The sequence below is a fragment of the Mobula birostris genome, chromosome 8 (genome assembly GCF_030028105.1).
Source record: "Mobula birostris isolate sMobBir1 chromosome 8, sMobBir1.hap1, whole genome shotgun sequence".
Classification (NCBI taxonomy): Eukaryota; Metazoa; Chordata; class Chondrichthyes; order Myliobatiformes; family Myliobatidae; genus Mobula; species Mobula birostris.
In genome coordinates this window covers 33,682,935-33,701,051 of record NC_092377.1, presented here as the reverse complement: position 1 = coordinate 33,701,051, position 18,117 = coordinate 33,682,935, and the positions used below count along the sequence as shown (strand labels likewise).

The window sequence follows — 18,117 nt, the reverse complement described above, 5'->3', positions numbered from 1 at the left end:
AAATGGTTAAAGTGTGTAAGGCATTCCAGGCTTTATAGATAGAGGCAAAGAGCCCAAGAACAAGGAATCCATGCAACACAGACAAAATGCTGGAGGAACTCAGCAGGCCAGGCAGCATCTACGGAAAAGAGTACAGTCAATGTTTCGGGCCGAGAGAAAAGAGATGAGAAGTCAGAGTAAAAAGGTGGGGGGAGGAAAGAAGAAGTACAAAATAGCAGGTGATAGATGAAACCAGGATAGGGGGAGGAGCGAAATCCATGATGGCCATCTATAAACTGATGGTTCTACTACAACAAGAGTATTGTATCCATTTCTAGGTACTTCACTTTAGAAAAGATGTGAAGGGTTTGGATAGGGCGTAGAGGATAGTTACCAAAATTAAACTAGTGATGGGGGTCCCATGAGTGGGCTGGAAAAGATGAAAATTTTCTCAATGAAACAAAAGGTTTATGAAGAGATATGATAAAGGTGTCTAAAATCATGAAAAGCAGGGATAATAAATAGAGAGTGAATAAAATTAGGCTGAGTTATTGCCATATGCACAAGTATGGTAAGATACAGGTACAATTAAAAAACTTGCGTGGAGCAGCATTCCAGGCACAATCATCACAGAAGCTGTTCCCATTGGCAGAACGGTAAAGAGCTGGGGGATAACAAATGTAAAAGAACCAAAACTGCCATGATAAGAAGTTTTCTTTCACATAGAGTTTGAAATGCACTGTCAGGGATAGGAATGGAGGCTGATTCAATGGTCTCTGTGGAAAGTAAGTTAGATAATATCTGAAAGGAAAGAATGTTTAGGGCTGTGTGGTCAGGGTGGGAATGAAACTGGCTGCATTGCTCTTACATGGTTGTTTCAGACTTAAGGAACCAAATGATCTCCTTCACTACTGTAACAAATCTGCAATTTCTACAAAGCTCACTTAATTCTGAGTAGTCGATGAACATCACTCTGTTATTCTATTTTTATTCTATTGATTTATTTAAAGCGACAGATTTCACATCACATAATAGAGTATTAATAAACCTCATTCTGATTCTGACTCTGATACTGATTCAACTCCCTGTAACACCAGTCTCGTGTACACACTGATGTTATTCACATATAAAGTTACATAGAATTAAGTTACATTTACATCAGGCTTATCTGCATGCTCATGGCCACACAGCGCTTGATTTGTTAATCCATAGTAACACCAAATTTATTGTAACAAAGAGCATTCATACACAGAAGGCACATTCAGTGTCATTTAATGTGTCATTTATTCACTTGGTGGCACTCCTGTGAAATTGTTTTACTCTCTTTCACAGTTCTGATGCAGGATCCCATTCCTAAAACGTTAACTGCTTCTCTTTGCTTTTAGGTACCTCTGTCAGCTAGAGTTAAGACAAGGTCATTCATTGTCTCAAAGTTACACTCATTTACACATTCACATTTAAACATTCATAGCCCCATAGGGCCAAACAGAAATGTTGTGAATAAAAGAACATGCTGATCTAATTTACACATTCATACTCACCCTGCGCTCATTTTACACTTACAGACCAATGCTATTAGTCTAATTTGCATAACTATAGTTAATTCACACATTCACAATTTCAACAATTTCATATATATATATACTCTTGTGTGTGTGTGTGTTGTAATGAGCTCATCCATACACTTCTTTCAGTTATTTAGAACTCAGTTGCACACTCACAGTCACACTGAACACACCCTCCTGCTCACAATACAATATATTCATATACACTGCTGTGCCAACCTTGGTTATAAAGTCACTCTTACCCTGACTTTCTTCATGTCCTCACAGCTGCAGTGACCTCAACTACACCAACAGGCATGGTTAACTCATTTGCAGATTCAGTATCACGCTGAGCTCAGAGTCACAAGAGTGATACTGGGGCAGCGCAGTTGCGTAGTGGTGAGCACAACAGTTTACAGCCCAGATGACCGGGCTTCAACTCTGGCTGCTGCCTGTAAGGAGTTTCTATGTTCTCTCTGTGACCGCATGGGTTTCCTCCGGGTGCTCCGGTTTCCTCCCACAGTCCAAAGATGTGCCGGTTGGTAGGGTCATTGTACATTGTCCCATGATTAAGGGATTGCTGGCCAGTGTGGCTCAGAGGGCCAGAAGGGCCTATTCTGTGCTGTATAGCTATATATCAATCAACCAATAAACAAACAAACAAACGAATAAATAAACTTCCAAGGCACAGAAACAGATCCCTTCGTCCAACCTGTGCATGCTGATAATCTGAATTCCCGGATCAGTTACAGTAGGCTCATTTACACATTTACAGTGCATGAATCAGAGTGAAATTCGTGGATTTCCAATTACACTGAGCACATTTATAGATTCACTACTACCCTGATTTTATTCACCTATTCATGGCTGCCATTCTTGGAGGTTATCTACATTTCTCTTTGACCGTTTCCATGGGCTAATATACAAACTTCATTCGTGCATTCATAGTTACACTATGCTCATGTACACACTTACAACTATACTTGGCACATTTACACCAACTTCTTCACGTTTTCTGTTACATTGGGCTGGGTTGAATATTCATTATCACTGAGCAGGTTCTCACAATCCGAGTAATGCTAATTGAGTGATTGACATACAGACACACAAACTTTGTTCACACAAAGTTAGACTGAGTTCACACACTCAGCGTTACAGCGATCGTATTTACACGCCTGTGAACTCACGGTTATATTAGACACACTAACGCAGTGATGAAAGAACTCATTCACAGAAGTGATGGTTGAGTGATCAGTCATACATTGAGCTCTTTTACACACTGTTACACTGATCACATTGACACTTACCCAATTTATACATTCATAGCTAGTCTCAGCTCTTTTCCATGACATTTTAACACTAAATTCACTCTTGTGTTGTCAGCTGAACTCATTCACACACTATTACACGGGCCATTTGTCACAGTCACGCGGACCTATTTACACATTCACAGAAGCAGCACTCACTTGCACACTCTGTCACGCTGAGCTCAATTATACATCAACACACTAACACCGGGTTCATTTGCATACCAATAGTCAGCCTGAGCTCATTCATGCACGCACTGTCACATGGTACATTCTCATCCAGTCACACTGCACTGTCACAGTTATCATTGGATTTATTTGTACTCGCAGACACGAGGAACGCACTTGCCTGATTCACACACTCACAATTATAGCGACCTAGTTCGGTCAATGAGCTCATTATACATTCAGCCACACAGATATTCCATTGCTTCACATAAATGTTAAGGTGAGTTATTTCTCACTTACTTGCTCTTGCTTAATTTGCATTACACTACACTTAAAGCTAAACGTAATCTCGGCTACAGCAAAATATCTTCTCACAGTCACGCCAAGTTTGCTGCATCGAACTGAAGTCGGCTCGTATGCGCATTTCCCCACCTGCGTAGTCCTTGACATACACAAACGCTCTCGATATATTCGTTCATAAAAATAGCTGCGCCCAACTACACTGCTGTCACTCTCACAAGCTTCCATGCATCATTACACGATGAGTCACACATATTCCCATACAGACTCAGACCACGATCCCACACACTGAAGCAACTGAATAACGGTACAATTTCAGTATAAATCCCGCTTTGTGGGACCTTGGCAGTTACTCTCAGTGATTCAGACAACATTTGTGTCAATGTTCAAAATTAGTTTGGATAGGTGGACGGAAAAGAATTGGACAGCGGGGCATGGGAACAGAGCAAAACAATGTAACTAGCTGGCGCGGAGGGCGGCTGGGGAGACCAAATGTTTTAACCCAAGAGCTGGGCTTGGTGGAGCGGAAAATAAAAGAAATTCCTTAGAGGAGATATTGACACACGACTTCCGAAGTTAGGTAATATTTCATATCTGATTTATACTACACACGTTTAGTTTTGTTGCAAAGCCCAAAATGTTTAAAACTGAAGTTAAACATGTGATCCCATGGTTCCGCGCAGACAAGAAGAGCAATAGTTTCTCTGGGTCACTGACAACCCCAACCACTCTCAAACCTTCCATTTCTACATTGCTACAGATGTACCAAGGAGAGCATTCTGACTGGTTGTATCACCATCTGTTATGCGAGGCCACTGCACAAGATCGTAAAAACCTGCGGAGGGTTGCATCATGAGCACTAGCCTGCATAGTATCGAGGACATGTTCAAAGGGCGATGTCTCAAAAAACGACATCCATCATTCAGGACCCTCATCGCCCAGTCCGTGTTTTCTTCTTATTAGCTCCATCAGAAGAAGGTGTAGGAGCCTGAAGGCACACACAGTCAACGATTTACCACCCCCCCCCCCCACCCCCGCTATCAGATTGCTGAATTGACAAGAACCAACTTATGAACACTATCTTACTATTTTGCACTCTTTTTGCACTTCTCATTTAATTCAATTATATTTATTTCTTATTGGCATTTATACTGCTGTATTTTATGTATTCCACTGCAATGCTGCAGCAGAACAACATATATTAATATTACTGAACCTGATTCTGATTATTGTCTTGATAATCAAACTGGTCGATATGCAGATTTGCCAATAGTCCTCTACTGCTGCATAAGGTGTCAGTATCTGCTTCTAACAATGCGGCAGATACTACAGCTGCTGATACCACAACAGCAGATACTACAGTAGCAAATACTACAGCAACAGATACTCCAGTAGCAGATACTATGGTAGCAGATACTACAGTAGCAGATACTACAGAGCAGATACTACAGTAGTGAATACTATTGTAGCAGATACTACAGAGCAGCTAATACAGGAGCAGATACTATAGTAGCAGATGCTACAGTTGCAGATACTATAGTAACAGATACTGCAGTAGCAGATACTATAGTAATAGATACAATAGTAGCAGATACTACAATATTTCTCATGATGACTAACCGGACCCATCTATACCAAGTGAAACATGCAGTGCCACAAACCGGGAAATAGCTGACTCTTAGAATTCCTGGTTGACATCAGGAGGATACTGGACAGCTGACAATTGACTCAAAGAGCCAAAGAAGCAAATCTTTCAGTCCATCGTGTCCATGCCAACCATAATTGCTCCACTTATTCACAGTTGGCCTGTCGCCGTTGATGCCTTGAACATTCAGCTATTTCTCTGTGAAAGTTCGCTTCATAAAAGTTGTGGGAGTATCTATCTCCACCACCTCCGTAAACAGAGGGCCAGGCTCCAAACTTTACCTGATTTTTAAAAAAACTCCCCTTTAATCTCCTACCTAATACCGGCCCTTTTCCATTATACATCACACAACGGGGAAAACATTCTATCCATCTACATTCAAGGGGGAAATACTTTAACAATATTTATCTGATCTATCTCCCAGATATTTAGTATTAACGTTACTGCCCTGGACTCGAGGTCGGATGATGCCTTTCTTTATGCCCCTTCCTGTCAAGAAGAATCACCCAGCTGTGACATTTTGAGAACTGAGCAGTTCAGAAGTCTTCGTGACCTGCCTGCTGTAGCCGTCCAGCTCGATGGAGTAAATGCTAGCTGTGTTTACCAGACGATTGGACGAAAATGAGAGTCAATGAAAGACTCTTGAGTGATGTCTGCTCCACATACCCTAAATTTTCTACGACCCCCTAATAAAATTGAGACTGAGGGCTGAATGGTGGCTAGACACAAGCACTTTATAAGAAATTAATAAACTACAAAACCTTACGTATAAAATGGAGGGACAGAAATGCACTTAAATTAATAACTGTAGTCCCGGGGAGCATTCCCGCCGCCACATGTACGTTCGTACGTTCTCGCCGTGACCACGTGCGTTTCCTCCGGGTGCTCCGGTTTCTTCCCATAGTCCAAAGACGTACCGATTGGCGGGTTAATTGGTCATTGTAAAATGTTCCATGATTAGGCTAGGATTAAACTAGGGGGTTTGCTGGGTGGCACGGCTCGAAGGGCCGGAAGGCCTACTCCGTGTTGTATCGTCAATAATAATAGTGCACATTATTTTATACAAATGTATTAACAAAAGGAAACAGTGCTACATAAAGCTGACTTTTCTAAAATTAGTAATAGATAGAGCGTTGAGTCCTGGTGAAGGATCTCGCCCCAAAGCATTGGCTCGTTATTCCTCTCCATAGACGCTGCCTGACTTCTCGTGTCCCTCCAGCACTGTGTGAGTTACTCTGGATTTCCAGCATCTGCAAAATCTCTTGAGTATTCCTGGAGCGTAATTTTTCGCCCCGACAAGGGGGTCGGCAAAAGTCTTCTAATTCGGTCATTAATTAAGCGAGGGTATATTCTGGCCAAGCTGTCAAGTGAGTACGGGCAGCTCAGCTGAGAAGCAGGGTGTAGGTACACGCAAGTCATAGCACAATATGCATTTTTGTAAGTATTAATCATTAGTTTTACACGTCTGCCCTCTTTCGTGGCAATTCTGATATTTTCCCCCTGGAGAAATACGTATACAACAACTATATTCATCTGTTCGGCTCATTCATCCAAATAAAAGAATACATGGATTTACCAATTTTTCACACTCACGCATAAATTGGGTCTGATCGCATATAAAGTATGCTATGCTCATGCACATGTATCCAATGCTTAGACAGGTACATAACCATACGCACCATTGCGAACAGATTTAGTGATAGCCTAGGTAAGAAGGTAGCTGCTCCACAGCACTGAGTAAGATATGAATTTCCATTTTGTAAACAACAGGAAATCATTGGAACCTTGCCCGTTGATTGCTTCCAATTAATTGGCGTTCTGCAGCAACCGCTAACGCGGAAATGTTGAAATAATTTACACTGTCCGTTTTGACTCACAAGATGGGAAGTTCACGAACTGTACGTCATCGGACATCTACCTGCACGCTCGCGCCCATAAAGAAGCAACTAAAACGGATTTAAGAACAGTGTTTAGGCACACAAATGGTTAAGGAGATTTGCTAGGGGAAACCGAAGTAGTGGAGTTAAGATAATTGAGTCTTTTGTTCGGAAGAGGATATATCAAATGAAGTTTATTCTTAAACGTTCCTTGGCCTAGAGAAATAGTTGTATGAGCAAAACTTGGAACTAAGAAGGAAAAGATATGGTCGTCCGTAAATTAGAGAGAGAAATCGAGAGTACTCATATTGGACATCACGGAAAGATCTAAACGATTAATAGATGCACACGTTTTAACAAAGGCAGGCAACTTTCTAAAAACGTATAGCATTTCCTTAATTCTGAGGACTTATTGTATGGCATATCATGTACCTACCTGTCCACATTATTATTGAGAAATGCGTGTTTCTGTTTGCACATCGTCGCACCCATCGAAATGACATAGCTAATGTGTGTCTTAGACCTGTCAAAGTAGGTAGTATTTCAAAACACAGCCAGATAAAATGGAACTATTAGAGCTCTGAACCCAATGCACTAGCAACATTAAGTGCTGAAATGTGCTGTAATGTTTAACACTTCAATTTGTTGATGTATTATGCATTATCTAACACGACTCCTGTAACAGCGACCTCGTCGTTTCTGTACAGGCAGCTCGGAGTTCCCGTTTGATAACTGATTTAAATACGGAAATACAAGCCAATGTGAATTTGTGCTTTGGGGAAACATGTCGTGTTTTCGGAATTATAGTTCATTAACATTGACGGTAAAACGGCAGCACAGTAACATTCTGAACGAGTGTCGCCATTTAGCAAAGCCTCGCTGAGATAAGGTTCATAACTTTTACCTAAAGAAATAGTTCGAATATATATTCGTAAAGACGAAAGGATAACGAGATGATACAAGGCATACATATATTTTAATTGCACCAGATTTTTTCCAAGTGTGAAAAAAAATTAGAATACATGTGAAATAACCAAATTACAGCACGTTGTGTCCATTTGCTAAAATAAGTGCACTCGTGCACACACCTGCACATCCAAAGTTAAACTCTCACACAAAAAAAAATGCGTTTGGAACTTTGAAAATCAAGAATTTGTGTTCGAAAATGTAGGTATATTTATTTATAATGTAGGCACTGCGTTGATAGAAGCCCTATTTAAGTATTATATTGTTTAAATTAATTTATATTTTTATGTAAATATGCTAATAAATTTCAAATTTTAAATGGAGAATTCGCTTTATCTATTTTAGCTATCTTTCATCCGTAGCTCATAATGTGTGTGTAACTCGTATTAGGTTAATATCTAGATTCAAAGCCACAACCATTCAATCAAAACAATTAATGAACTTGGTAATTAATAATAAACCAAATAACGAATGTTTCTCCTGAGGCTTCCAATGTAATGATGATGCTGTATCGGATACGGCGATAACTATGAGCCTGACAGTAACATTTATAGCCGCACTTGGAAATAGTCCAGAACACACAAATTAATCTTCAACTACAAACAAACGAAGTGAATTCAACGACAAACGTTCTGCCTTTGAGCAGGAATAGCAGTGCAGAAATACGAATCTCAACATTTTTAACTGCAATCTTCAAAATGTGTTTAATTCCAACTAATCCGCAAAAGGGATGACGAGGTTAAAAACGGTCAGAAATCGTTTTGAAACAGAGCGAATATTCTATCAATTTTCTTCGTTTAAATGAAGATTAATTAATTACAATGTAGCTGCAGCTTTCCATGTCTGGGATTCACAATCAGCCTGGAAAGGCCATGATCCCATCTGCGTATGACAACAAATCAAAGTTCAAACGGGAGGCTTATGTGGCAGTTGATCCTGTATCATATCCTTCAATTACTATTTAATAGAATTACAGTTTTAAATCCAAATAGTCTTAAAGAATGCTTTTTTTATCAGTAAAGAATGAGCATAATAGAGTAACAAGAATCGGACGCATCGTACAGAGGAGTGAAAGAAATCTACTGACAGGTCAAAGTGTTCCTGACGTACAGTGCTCAAATTAACAGCCAAAGTTTTATGATATTAATTACTTAGATTAGATTCAACCAAAACAAACTTTATGGAAAACAAAACAGTCCGCTTCCTAATTAAAGTAATTATTTTCGATTAAAAATATTTCAGCGATTCTCAGGCGCCGAAGAAATACTGGTGAACAGAAACAAATTCTTAGATTCTTGGAGTTCGTGTGTTTTAATCATTTGAATTTTAAGTCAGAACTTTCCGACAACTCTCGCCACCGCACATTTCCCACGCCCTCCCCTACAAAAAAAAAAGCAAATAACGTGAAATAAATCAGATTCTGGAAATCCTGGGACAAGGTCGGCACACGAATTAATGTACAATGATTATGCACCCTGATCTGGAAGTTAGAAGAGAAAATAATAGAAATAAAGAAGCGTCACATCAGGCGGCAAATCCAGAATAATAATTCTGATAAATTATAGATCTTATTAATTAGTAGAATTTTTATTGCTAATATAAAGTTATAGAACCTTGGAAATCTTTAAAATTTCGTTATAAGTTTAGCTACCAACGCCTCCGCGCATGTTTTAACGACAAAATAGTCAGCACTGATGCAATACAGCATAAGGTGAACAAATAAAATGGATTAAAGGGATTCCAAAGATGGATGTAATAAATATTTAAAATTACATTAAATAGCTTATTCCAATAATTCATGATAATCTATTTCTAAATCAAAACAAATAAAACATAGATTTATCCGTATATATGTACGATTTTATGGTGCTACAGGGCAAAAGAAAATAATGGGGATTCTTTGCACTTGCAGTTATCCGTCTATATCTTACCTTTACATTTCTTCCGGACTGCAATATCTCACGGCTGCCTGTGTTTTCCGAAATCACCCCGAGTGCAGCGTAGTGCTGGAGTAAGAACTGCATGGCTACACACGAATAAAAAAAAAGTCTGCTCTGCTAAACCGCCAAATTAGCGCAAGATTAGAACAGAGCATGATCAAAACTCTATTATCTTTCTTGAAGCCACTGCATTACAACCATTCGGAACCCAAGCTGAAAACGCCTCAGTAAATGAATGAATAATCGATATGATCGCGCGTTACCAAAATAATTTGCATGTATGTATTTGGTTGGCAATAAGACTGATCAAATGGGTGGGTGGGTGTATTATTTTGGGCTTCTAGGCACGTAGAACTAGTAACGCTGCAAACAGACTCAGAGTTAGGCGCACCTCATGTCAACCGAAATTGCCCACTTTGCTGTGGATGTGGAATGGCCTTTTAGATGGCTCGTTATATTCAAAGTTTCAGGGTCCAAGCTCTGCACTAAGGCGCAGCAAGTCAGCAGCTGTAGTTGGTTGCTGCACCCTCTTGAGTGATTTGGTGCATTTGGCACATTAGCGCCCGTGTGGAATATCAAAGTCAAATGCAGCCCATGCCGCCCGTTTGACTTGTATCTCACGCCGAAGGCTTGAGCACAGATGAATAGAAGCTCATCGGCTTTAGATTAATTTCATCTTAATCAACAGCTAGATTCGTCATGGATAATAAACTAATGAAGGTCTAAAGAAGACCCATGGATAATAATCGGTATTGAGCAAACAGAAGGAAGCTGCCTAAGCTCGGTACATGCGATAGGCCATATCTTTCCGGGACAGGAGGATTTAGCAAGTCAGAAATCTTAAATTCGGATTTTCATTGATTTACGTCTCAATCGTCTACCCAAGAACAAACAAATCCAAATTCTGTAGACTTCCTCTACTCTTAAATAAAGTGTCCTAAGATCTCAATTGAGAAGCATTATTTAAAGGCATATGTTGCCAGATTTACTACTTTCAAACTACAGGCCATTATTTCAAGGAGATTTGACTAATAAGGGGATGTTATCTCTGCTTGCCTGACGCGATTTGTTCTGGCAGTTGAGCTCAGCTCACTCTTTGAAACTAACTACAGCGAGAACGCGCATGCTCGCGGCCTCTCCGCGGAGCGGCGCGCTGCTTCCTTCCTGCAAACCCAGTTCCAGGAGGATTCCGGTTCCGTATTTTGCTCTCTCTCCCCGTGCCCACGCTCAACCACAACCTCCCCAACATTCGTATAGGATTTCAAGCAGGAGCTGCAGTCACTTTTATAGGCGGGCTTTTATGTGGGTCCCCTTTCTCCTCGGAGTGGACATATTCAATGAAAAAATAAAACGACCGCACATTCAAACCTAAATCAATTAATAAACAGTATGATTAATGTATTTGTCTATAATCATTTTAATCTATTGGCAATAATGTTTGCCCAGCCCAGGTATCAATACCGTATAAAAGAGCAAAAACAAAATGCTCAATATTGCAGTTATTTAAAATATAGCAACGATATGACCCTATAAGTGTTGACTTTAAAATATCCAAACACTACATTGCCTTGATAAATTGTAACTTGCTTTCTTCAAAATCGAAAAGAAACAATTCAGCCCGAATAGGTGGTATAAAAATCCGACTGTAAACCTTATTTTTTAGCATTTTCATTACATAATTAAAACAGATTTGTTTTATTTTTTTAAAAGCGTTTCTACTCAGCTGGGTTTCAACAGAAATAGAAATCCGCGGCGGAAGAGTACGTTCTTCACATAAAAACAGTTCAAAAAGATTCAATTGTCACCAGCCAGCGCGTAGTGAAACACGTCGTTGCCAAGTAGTTAAAAAGGTTGGCGTAAACACAAACTTTACAGGGAAAAAATAAACAAATATTCGCTCATCAATGATGGTTCTTTGTTTGTGGTTTTAGTTATAATGATGAAATGAATAATAATAACATTTATTGCAATATAAAGAAAGAGTACTTCCTTCATTGCTAAAGTAACATAAAATCAACTTGTCCCTAATAGCATAACTTCGGAAAGTTCGGAAAACTTATCTCTGTGACATCTGCACATTTATGTCTGTGAGATGTATTACAATTCTATCCTCCCGTTTACATAATATATATGCGCATACCTTTGTATAAGCAAAATTAATCAATGTTTATAACTCAAATCTCAAAGCCGTCAATCGCTTAGTCGTGCTTGCTAGTTTCCTCGGTTAACCGTTGGGCCTCATTTAAATCTCGTTTTAGTTGCCAGAAAACTCGTCACGGAAATTCTCAATCAGTTATCCAAAGCACACAGGGATAGATTTCAAAAACTTCACAAGTGAAAACAAGTTCAGGGCTCAACTCTATTTTTAATTCACGCTTGAATTAACAGCCCGGGGCAATGAACGACATTAGTGCAAAGGTGCTGGTGGTGGACTGTTAGTCATGCAAATAAAGACTTCTTTCAACTCTTCACAATGAACTTAAGATTCACGGGGAGGAGCTGTAATATGATTAGCTGATTAAATGGCGAGTCCCCGTATTTACTGTTTTCATTTGCCGCCATAAATACGAGGAAGTTAGTGTCTCCAGCCTCATTCCTTGTATAATTAGTCTATATCAATTGCTGCAAACATGTTCCTCGGTTGTGGTTACTGTGTGAAACAGTCTACCTAGAAAAGAACGCATGTGTGTTTTCCCCCAGTGATGTATCAAATCATGTTCATAAATGCGTGATATTTAGCGTTTATAAATTAAACAACTTTTTCCAAAATTCAGCGTTAAAGTACTCTGTTTCCACACTGTTAGATTTAGAGAACTCCATACGCCGTTTTCTAAATTTCTATTGTTAAGTATCTAGGAGGTAATTAAAATACTTTGAAGAGAAAGACACAACAAGCCAGCAGATATAACAAAACGGAATACTATATTTTGAGTTAGAAAGGTTTTTCTTTACATATAGATAAACACGTAGTTGAAGAAACAGTGACTAATAAGCGCCCAACATGAACTGGAGTGATATAATATAACTTCATTCTGACTGAAAATACCCAAAATAGCACTTTGCATAAAGTTACATCGCACTAGATACTGAATATCCAGCTGGGCATCACCCACCCTCCCATTTTGTTGAGAACCTAGCACTTTCGTCAGACGCTTAACACAATATGCAAAAACACTGAGTCTGTGATCCAGATAGATAGAGAAAGAAGGAAAAACAGGAGCATTTCAGATACAGGCATTTCTACACATATATTACAAACTGGGAGAATGATCGCGTCATTAGATATACATAATTCATATAAAATTTTGAAATAAAAATAAAAATCTGTTACAGTCATAACTATTCTTTCACATAACCAGTACCCACATAGGCAGTAACAGAAGTGTAGAAAAAGGTGCTTACGAAAAATGATTGTCTGCGAAACTGAAAAACGATTGCAGCTTGGCTTCGGGGGTCTGACCAGCACTTGGACTATAGAGAGCAACAAAGGCGACGAAAATTCTCTCATTCCCTCTTCATTGCAGTTCCTTGTAAAAAATATTAATGTAGATTATTATTTCCTCAGATATAAAATACATCATGCAAGACGGGTGCCTCCTTGAAAAGCGCTGGATCAGACGTGCTCGTCCTAGAACTGTTTGTCACTTTTTTTTCTTCTCGGATGTGGTTTTGTTTCTGTCTTTTAAAAATTGTCATTAAATGTCTTTTTTAAATTTTGTCTTACAGCTCAGGTCCATATTCCTTTGTGAATGTATTACGAATTTGTCTTTTTTTGTGTATCATACATCACATTCACTGTCGCTGGAGGTCACCGACAGGATGGATGCGGCCGTCTCCGCTCGCTCTGTCATGCTCGACACACTGGTAGTAGGGCTGGCGGCTGTGGACGGAGATTCCGCCGCGCTATGAGCAGTGCAGCCCGGCTCCGATAGCGTACAAACCCCACTCTGTCCTACCGCTTGATGCTGCAGCCTGTCCGGGACAAACAACAAAGTCGGAGAGGGGAAGAAAGACAAATAAGAACATAATTAGGCAAAAACATACTTTCACACGACAAGAAATCCAAGGATATAATCATTTGCAAAATCACTTTGAATAGGCTGCTGCTGTAAAACAAGAGTCTAACATTTTCAAATTACATTCACTATTTTTTTACGAAAATACGCTGGATTGAAATCTGATTTAGAAGTTGTTAGAAACTAACATATGCGATCATTAAATTGTTGCAATTTGCTTGCCAGTTTCAGCTAACGTAAGGGTCAGAAACGAAATCCAGTCCACTTATTTGTAAACAATTGCATTTATTGTGTTTTAAAAGTTATCACGAGTCTCTTTGCTACGCCGTCTATGCAAGTGTTTCTCGAAAGCCAAATTTTAAAGTTGTCTTATTTGTTTTCATTATCGAAAGCCCATATGCCAGAGTTATTTTTCATGATATATCTAAATATCGTGTTTAAGGTGCACGCTTTCAGTAATTAATATTTATAATGCCAACTGGAAGTGCTTAGAAGGACACTGAGGGTGAGCAGGACAAATATAATGAGTTTATTTTGGTTAAAACTATTGGTATAATAATCAAATCAAATCATTTTCTATATTGATTTGAATGCCCCCCCCAAGTACGCATTCTTTGGGGCGCTGAAAAAGTTAATATATGTTTATAATAATGAGATGAGTTCGCAATAATTGTCCAGAAACAGAAGGTAATATTACCATGTCAACGGCATATATTTCTGTTAAATTATCCAAATCAAGGGGGCCTGTAGTGCATCTTTGGGATGTCACATACTGGCTATAAAACACACTATTTTTATCTTTCTGCATCTCTTTACCCTTTATTTTATCTCACTTCAGTTATGTTTATCTTCGAGTTCGAAATAAGAATCGTTGGTTTGTGTATCTATCCGCTAAAGTTCGAAAGTACCGCGTTTCCCCGGAAGCTACAATTCCTCATTCTCTAATGGTTCTGTCTCTCCTCACTCTAAATTCATTTTTTTCCACAAAACCAAATGATCGCTTGTCCACTACTATCAACCGCGACTTATATTATCTTTCTGAATCAGAAGAATCCAATGTCTTAAATCGGGGTTACCCCAAATGCCAATATTATATTTTACTAAAGCAACAGTACTAGTTTTTTTTTAGTAATTTAGTGAATTTTATAACAAACTGCGAATGTCCTACCCAACAGTCATTACTTAAACAAGCAATCTTTTTTTCTTGGAAAAAAGAAAAACATTAAATGGTTTTATCCTCATAAAAACACATGTGGCTTTTGTCTGGCGTATTTTTTGTTGCCAACCCCGATGTATCGGCGTTATGTGCCTGCTTTATAAACGCTAATGTATTATTGCTCCAAAAACATCTAGTAACTTCTTCCTAAATCGATTTGAAAGTTGCTTTATTGACTGAACTGCTCAAAAAAGTTTAACTTGTGATCCCATTTTGTTTCGGCAGTTACCCAGGATAAACATAGGTTATTTTGTTAATGAAGCAAACTAGCTGGTACTTTTAAAATACGGCGTCTCTTATGACGTTGTTTACCGTGATTTATCGATGGCTTGCTGGGTCCCTGAAACATTATTTAAATGTTAATTTGACCCGCTGGAGAGGAGAAACCCAGAATGAAACAACGAACCTGTTTTTGGCGGCCGCTGCCCTGTCTCTCTGCCTACGGTTTTTAAACCAGTTCCCCACTTGCGTCGGGGTGAGGCCGGTTGCCTGGGCCAGTTCCCTTTTTTTGGAAGGGTTTGGGTATGGGTCCTGCAAGTACCACTCTCGTAACAAGCTGCGTGTCCTCTCTTTGAAGCAGTGCGTTTTTTGCTCGCCGTCCCAGATCGTTCGGGGCAGGGGGAACTTCTTGCGGACGCGATACTTATCGACCGGCCCCAGAGGGCGACCCCTCAACTTCTCGGCCTCCTGGTAGTGCGCTTCGAGCCACATCGCCTGCAGCTTGCCGTGGGATTCCTTGGTGAACTTGTGGTTCTCCAGGATGTGGTACAAGTCTCGGAAGTTGCCCGTGTGGAAGGCTACTACCGCCCGGGCTCTGAGGATCGATTCGTGTTTGTTGATCGCCTCGCATGCCCCTGGTGCCACAGGTAAAGACCAGAGGAAACGTCCCAATCTTTCGATGTCGCCCGTCTCCTCCAGCGTCTCGCAAACGCTGGCCACTTGTTCCGGAGTGAAGTTGATGGTCGGTAGCTGGAACATTGACAACTCTTCTTGGGGCTGGGAGCTAGCTAGGAAGAGAAAAGCGCGCTCGGTTGAGTTTGGCAGGAGAGGAAGAGCGCTGTAAAGCTCTAGCTGGGACCTGAACACCATGGACTGACCTGATGATTTGAAAAAACACAAAAACGTGTCAGATGCAACGGAATCGACTAATGTCACACTCCCTCATATTATATCCCCAAAATACTGTGTGGAGCGCCGATTTTTTTTTTCGCTTTTTCTATTGGTCTTGGCGGTGTCGTTGTGCCGTTGCCATGGCGCTGCTGTCAATCACTGTCAAGCGTGCCAATCAACCAGCAGAACGTAAAGGCATTCACCACTTTGGGGCTGCGTGGGGGTTATCTGAAATAAATCTCAACATCGCCCACCTACCTCTCGGAAAGTTCAGATGTGAAAGCCTCGGCGCACATATTTGCTGAATGGGATGAGTAATTAGAGGGCGAAAATATTACTGTGATCTTAACGATTCTCGTTAAGTCTGGAAGATAGGGGGAAAGTAAATGGGAGAGCCTGAGTTACTCGGAATAGAGGGCTCCTAACTGAGGCAGTTTACACATGATTTGCACGTAGTTTCATTTCATTCTGCTGGTATGAGCATTAATAGTACTGGGGAATAAAAGAAAAATGAGATAATTAGACCCATCTTTATGCCATGGCTTTATGTCTAGAAAGGAAATGTTTTAATCTGCGCTTTCTTCGTGCTCGTAACTCCACTTAATTAATAGCGTAGCTGCTAACCCGAAGCCGGTTTTCTTGGATTCTGCAATAATGATACTGTACATTGTGATGGCATTGAGCATGGATCATTGAAGCTTGTGTTAAGGACTTCGCGCAGATAGGGCTATGTGGGAATCCATGGAACGGATGTGGATAGTCCGCAGGTAGATGTTACATGCTGTATTAGAGGGAAAAAACTTTCATTTTAAATCATTGGCTTGAAGTTGCTGAAATCATGGATTATGTTTTAATGTTATAATTCGATCGGTGCTGACGCCAGCCGTTCTATTGGTCATCGGTGCCAAGCAAATATATTTTATGATTGGGTATGTTTGCCTTTAAGAAGGGTTTAATCAGCATCTTGAGCTGTTGGCTCTTTTGTTTAGCTTCTGTAACTATGGAAGTGTGCTTTACAAAGATTTGTACGGGTCACGGATGTCTTTCCAGCCTTACTGTGTATATTTAGACAGGACTTTGCTTGGTGTTAAAAAGTGTATATTTTGAATGGGTTCACACACAGTAGCGAACAATACGGACATTGTACCGGATTGTACAACGCGTATTGAAACGCAGCATCCAGACTTCAACTAATCTGCTTTCAATAAAGCTGAAATAATTATCCTAAGCCGCCTTTCTACGGGGGAAAAAATCATTCAGGAATTCAAAACTTTTTTTTAGTTCTCTTCCACATTCCAATGCAGATCGGAGGAAACGAGCGGTGTACGATAACGGCCAATCTGCTTTCCAAACTCAGATGAAAAAAGATATTGCAATCTTTAAAAAGGGAACAAGAAAGCGAATTTGCCTTGCACAAAGATAATAACGCTAATGGGTGGTATGGGTTCTGTAGTGGACTGCAAACAGTTTGCGCTTCTGTCATAGCGCACTCCGCATGAAGTAATTCCAAGTGGCACATGAATAGATCCAGTTGGGAAGATTGTTCAACTGGAAACAGTGATGCTGTATTACACATTCGCTGTGGATTTCTATTAAAAAGTATCATCAACGCCCATTTAAATACTCTAAATTGTTTCATTCAGGAACAACACAAGAGGATAGGAAGCTCCTAGCAGCATAATCTCTACTTGTATAATCACTTTAATTTTCGTTCATTGCTTCACAAAACAAAGGGTGGGGAAAGAATGTTTGTCGAAGTGTTTCCAAAATGTTGAATTATTATCCCTGTAGATTAACCCTATGAGGTGCGCGGTAATCGGTATTTATTTATTTATTTGTTTATTTCAGGCACACGGGGAGCCTCCGATTTTCCGCCTGCTAAAGGAGAGCGCCTTAAAAAGGCAAAGACTTCGTTGTACAATGTGTCGCGCAGTCTTAAGAACAACCCGCAATGTACCTCAATGGTAGGTGGCATCATTTTTTAATAATATTCTATGTAACGATAGGGAACAGTAAAAATGTATAGATGATATACATATATATGTCTGT

General features: G+C 39.9%; 1 protein-coding gene across 1 annotated transcript; it reads right to left on the bottom strand.

The window, feature by feature from the left end:
• Nucleotides 1–13,487: 13,487 nt before the first annotated feature.
• On the bottom strand, nucleotides 13,488–15,951 carry six3a (SIX homeobox 3a). The gene is made up of 2 exons (XM_072267043.1): nucleotides 15,365–15,951; nucleotides 13,488–13,698 (listed from the first exon to the last, which is right to left on the bottom strand). The coding sequence occupies exons 1-2, from the start codon at nucleotides 15,934–15,936 to the stop codon at nucleotides 13,506–13,508; spliced, it is 765 nt and encodes a 254-aa protein (XP_072123144.1). The 5' UTR covers nucleotides 15,937–15,951; the 3' UTR covers nucleotides 13,488–13,505.
• Nucleotides 15,952–18,117: the final 2,166 nt, after the last annotated feature.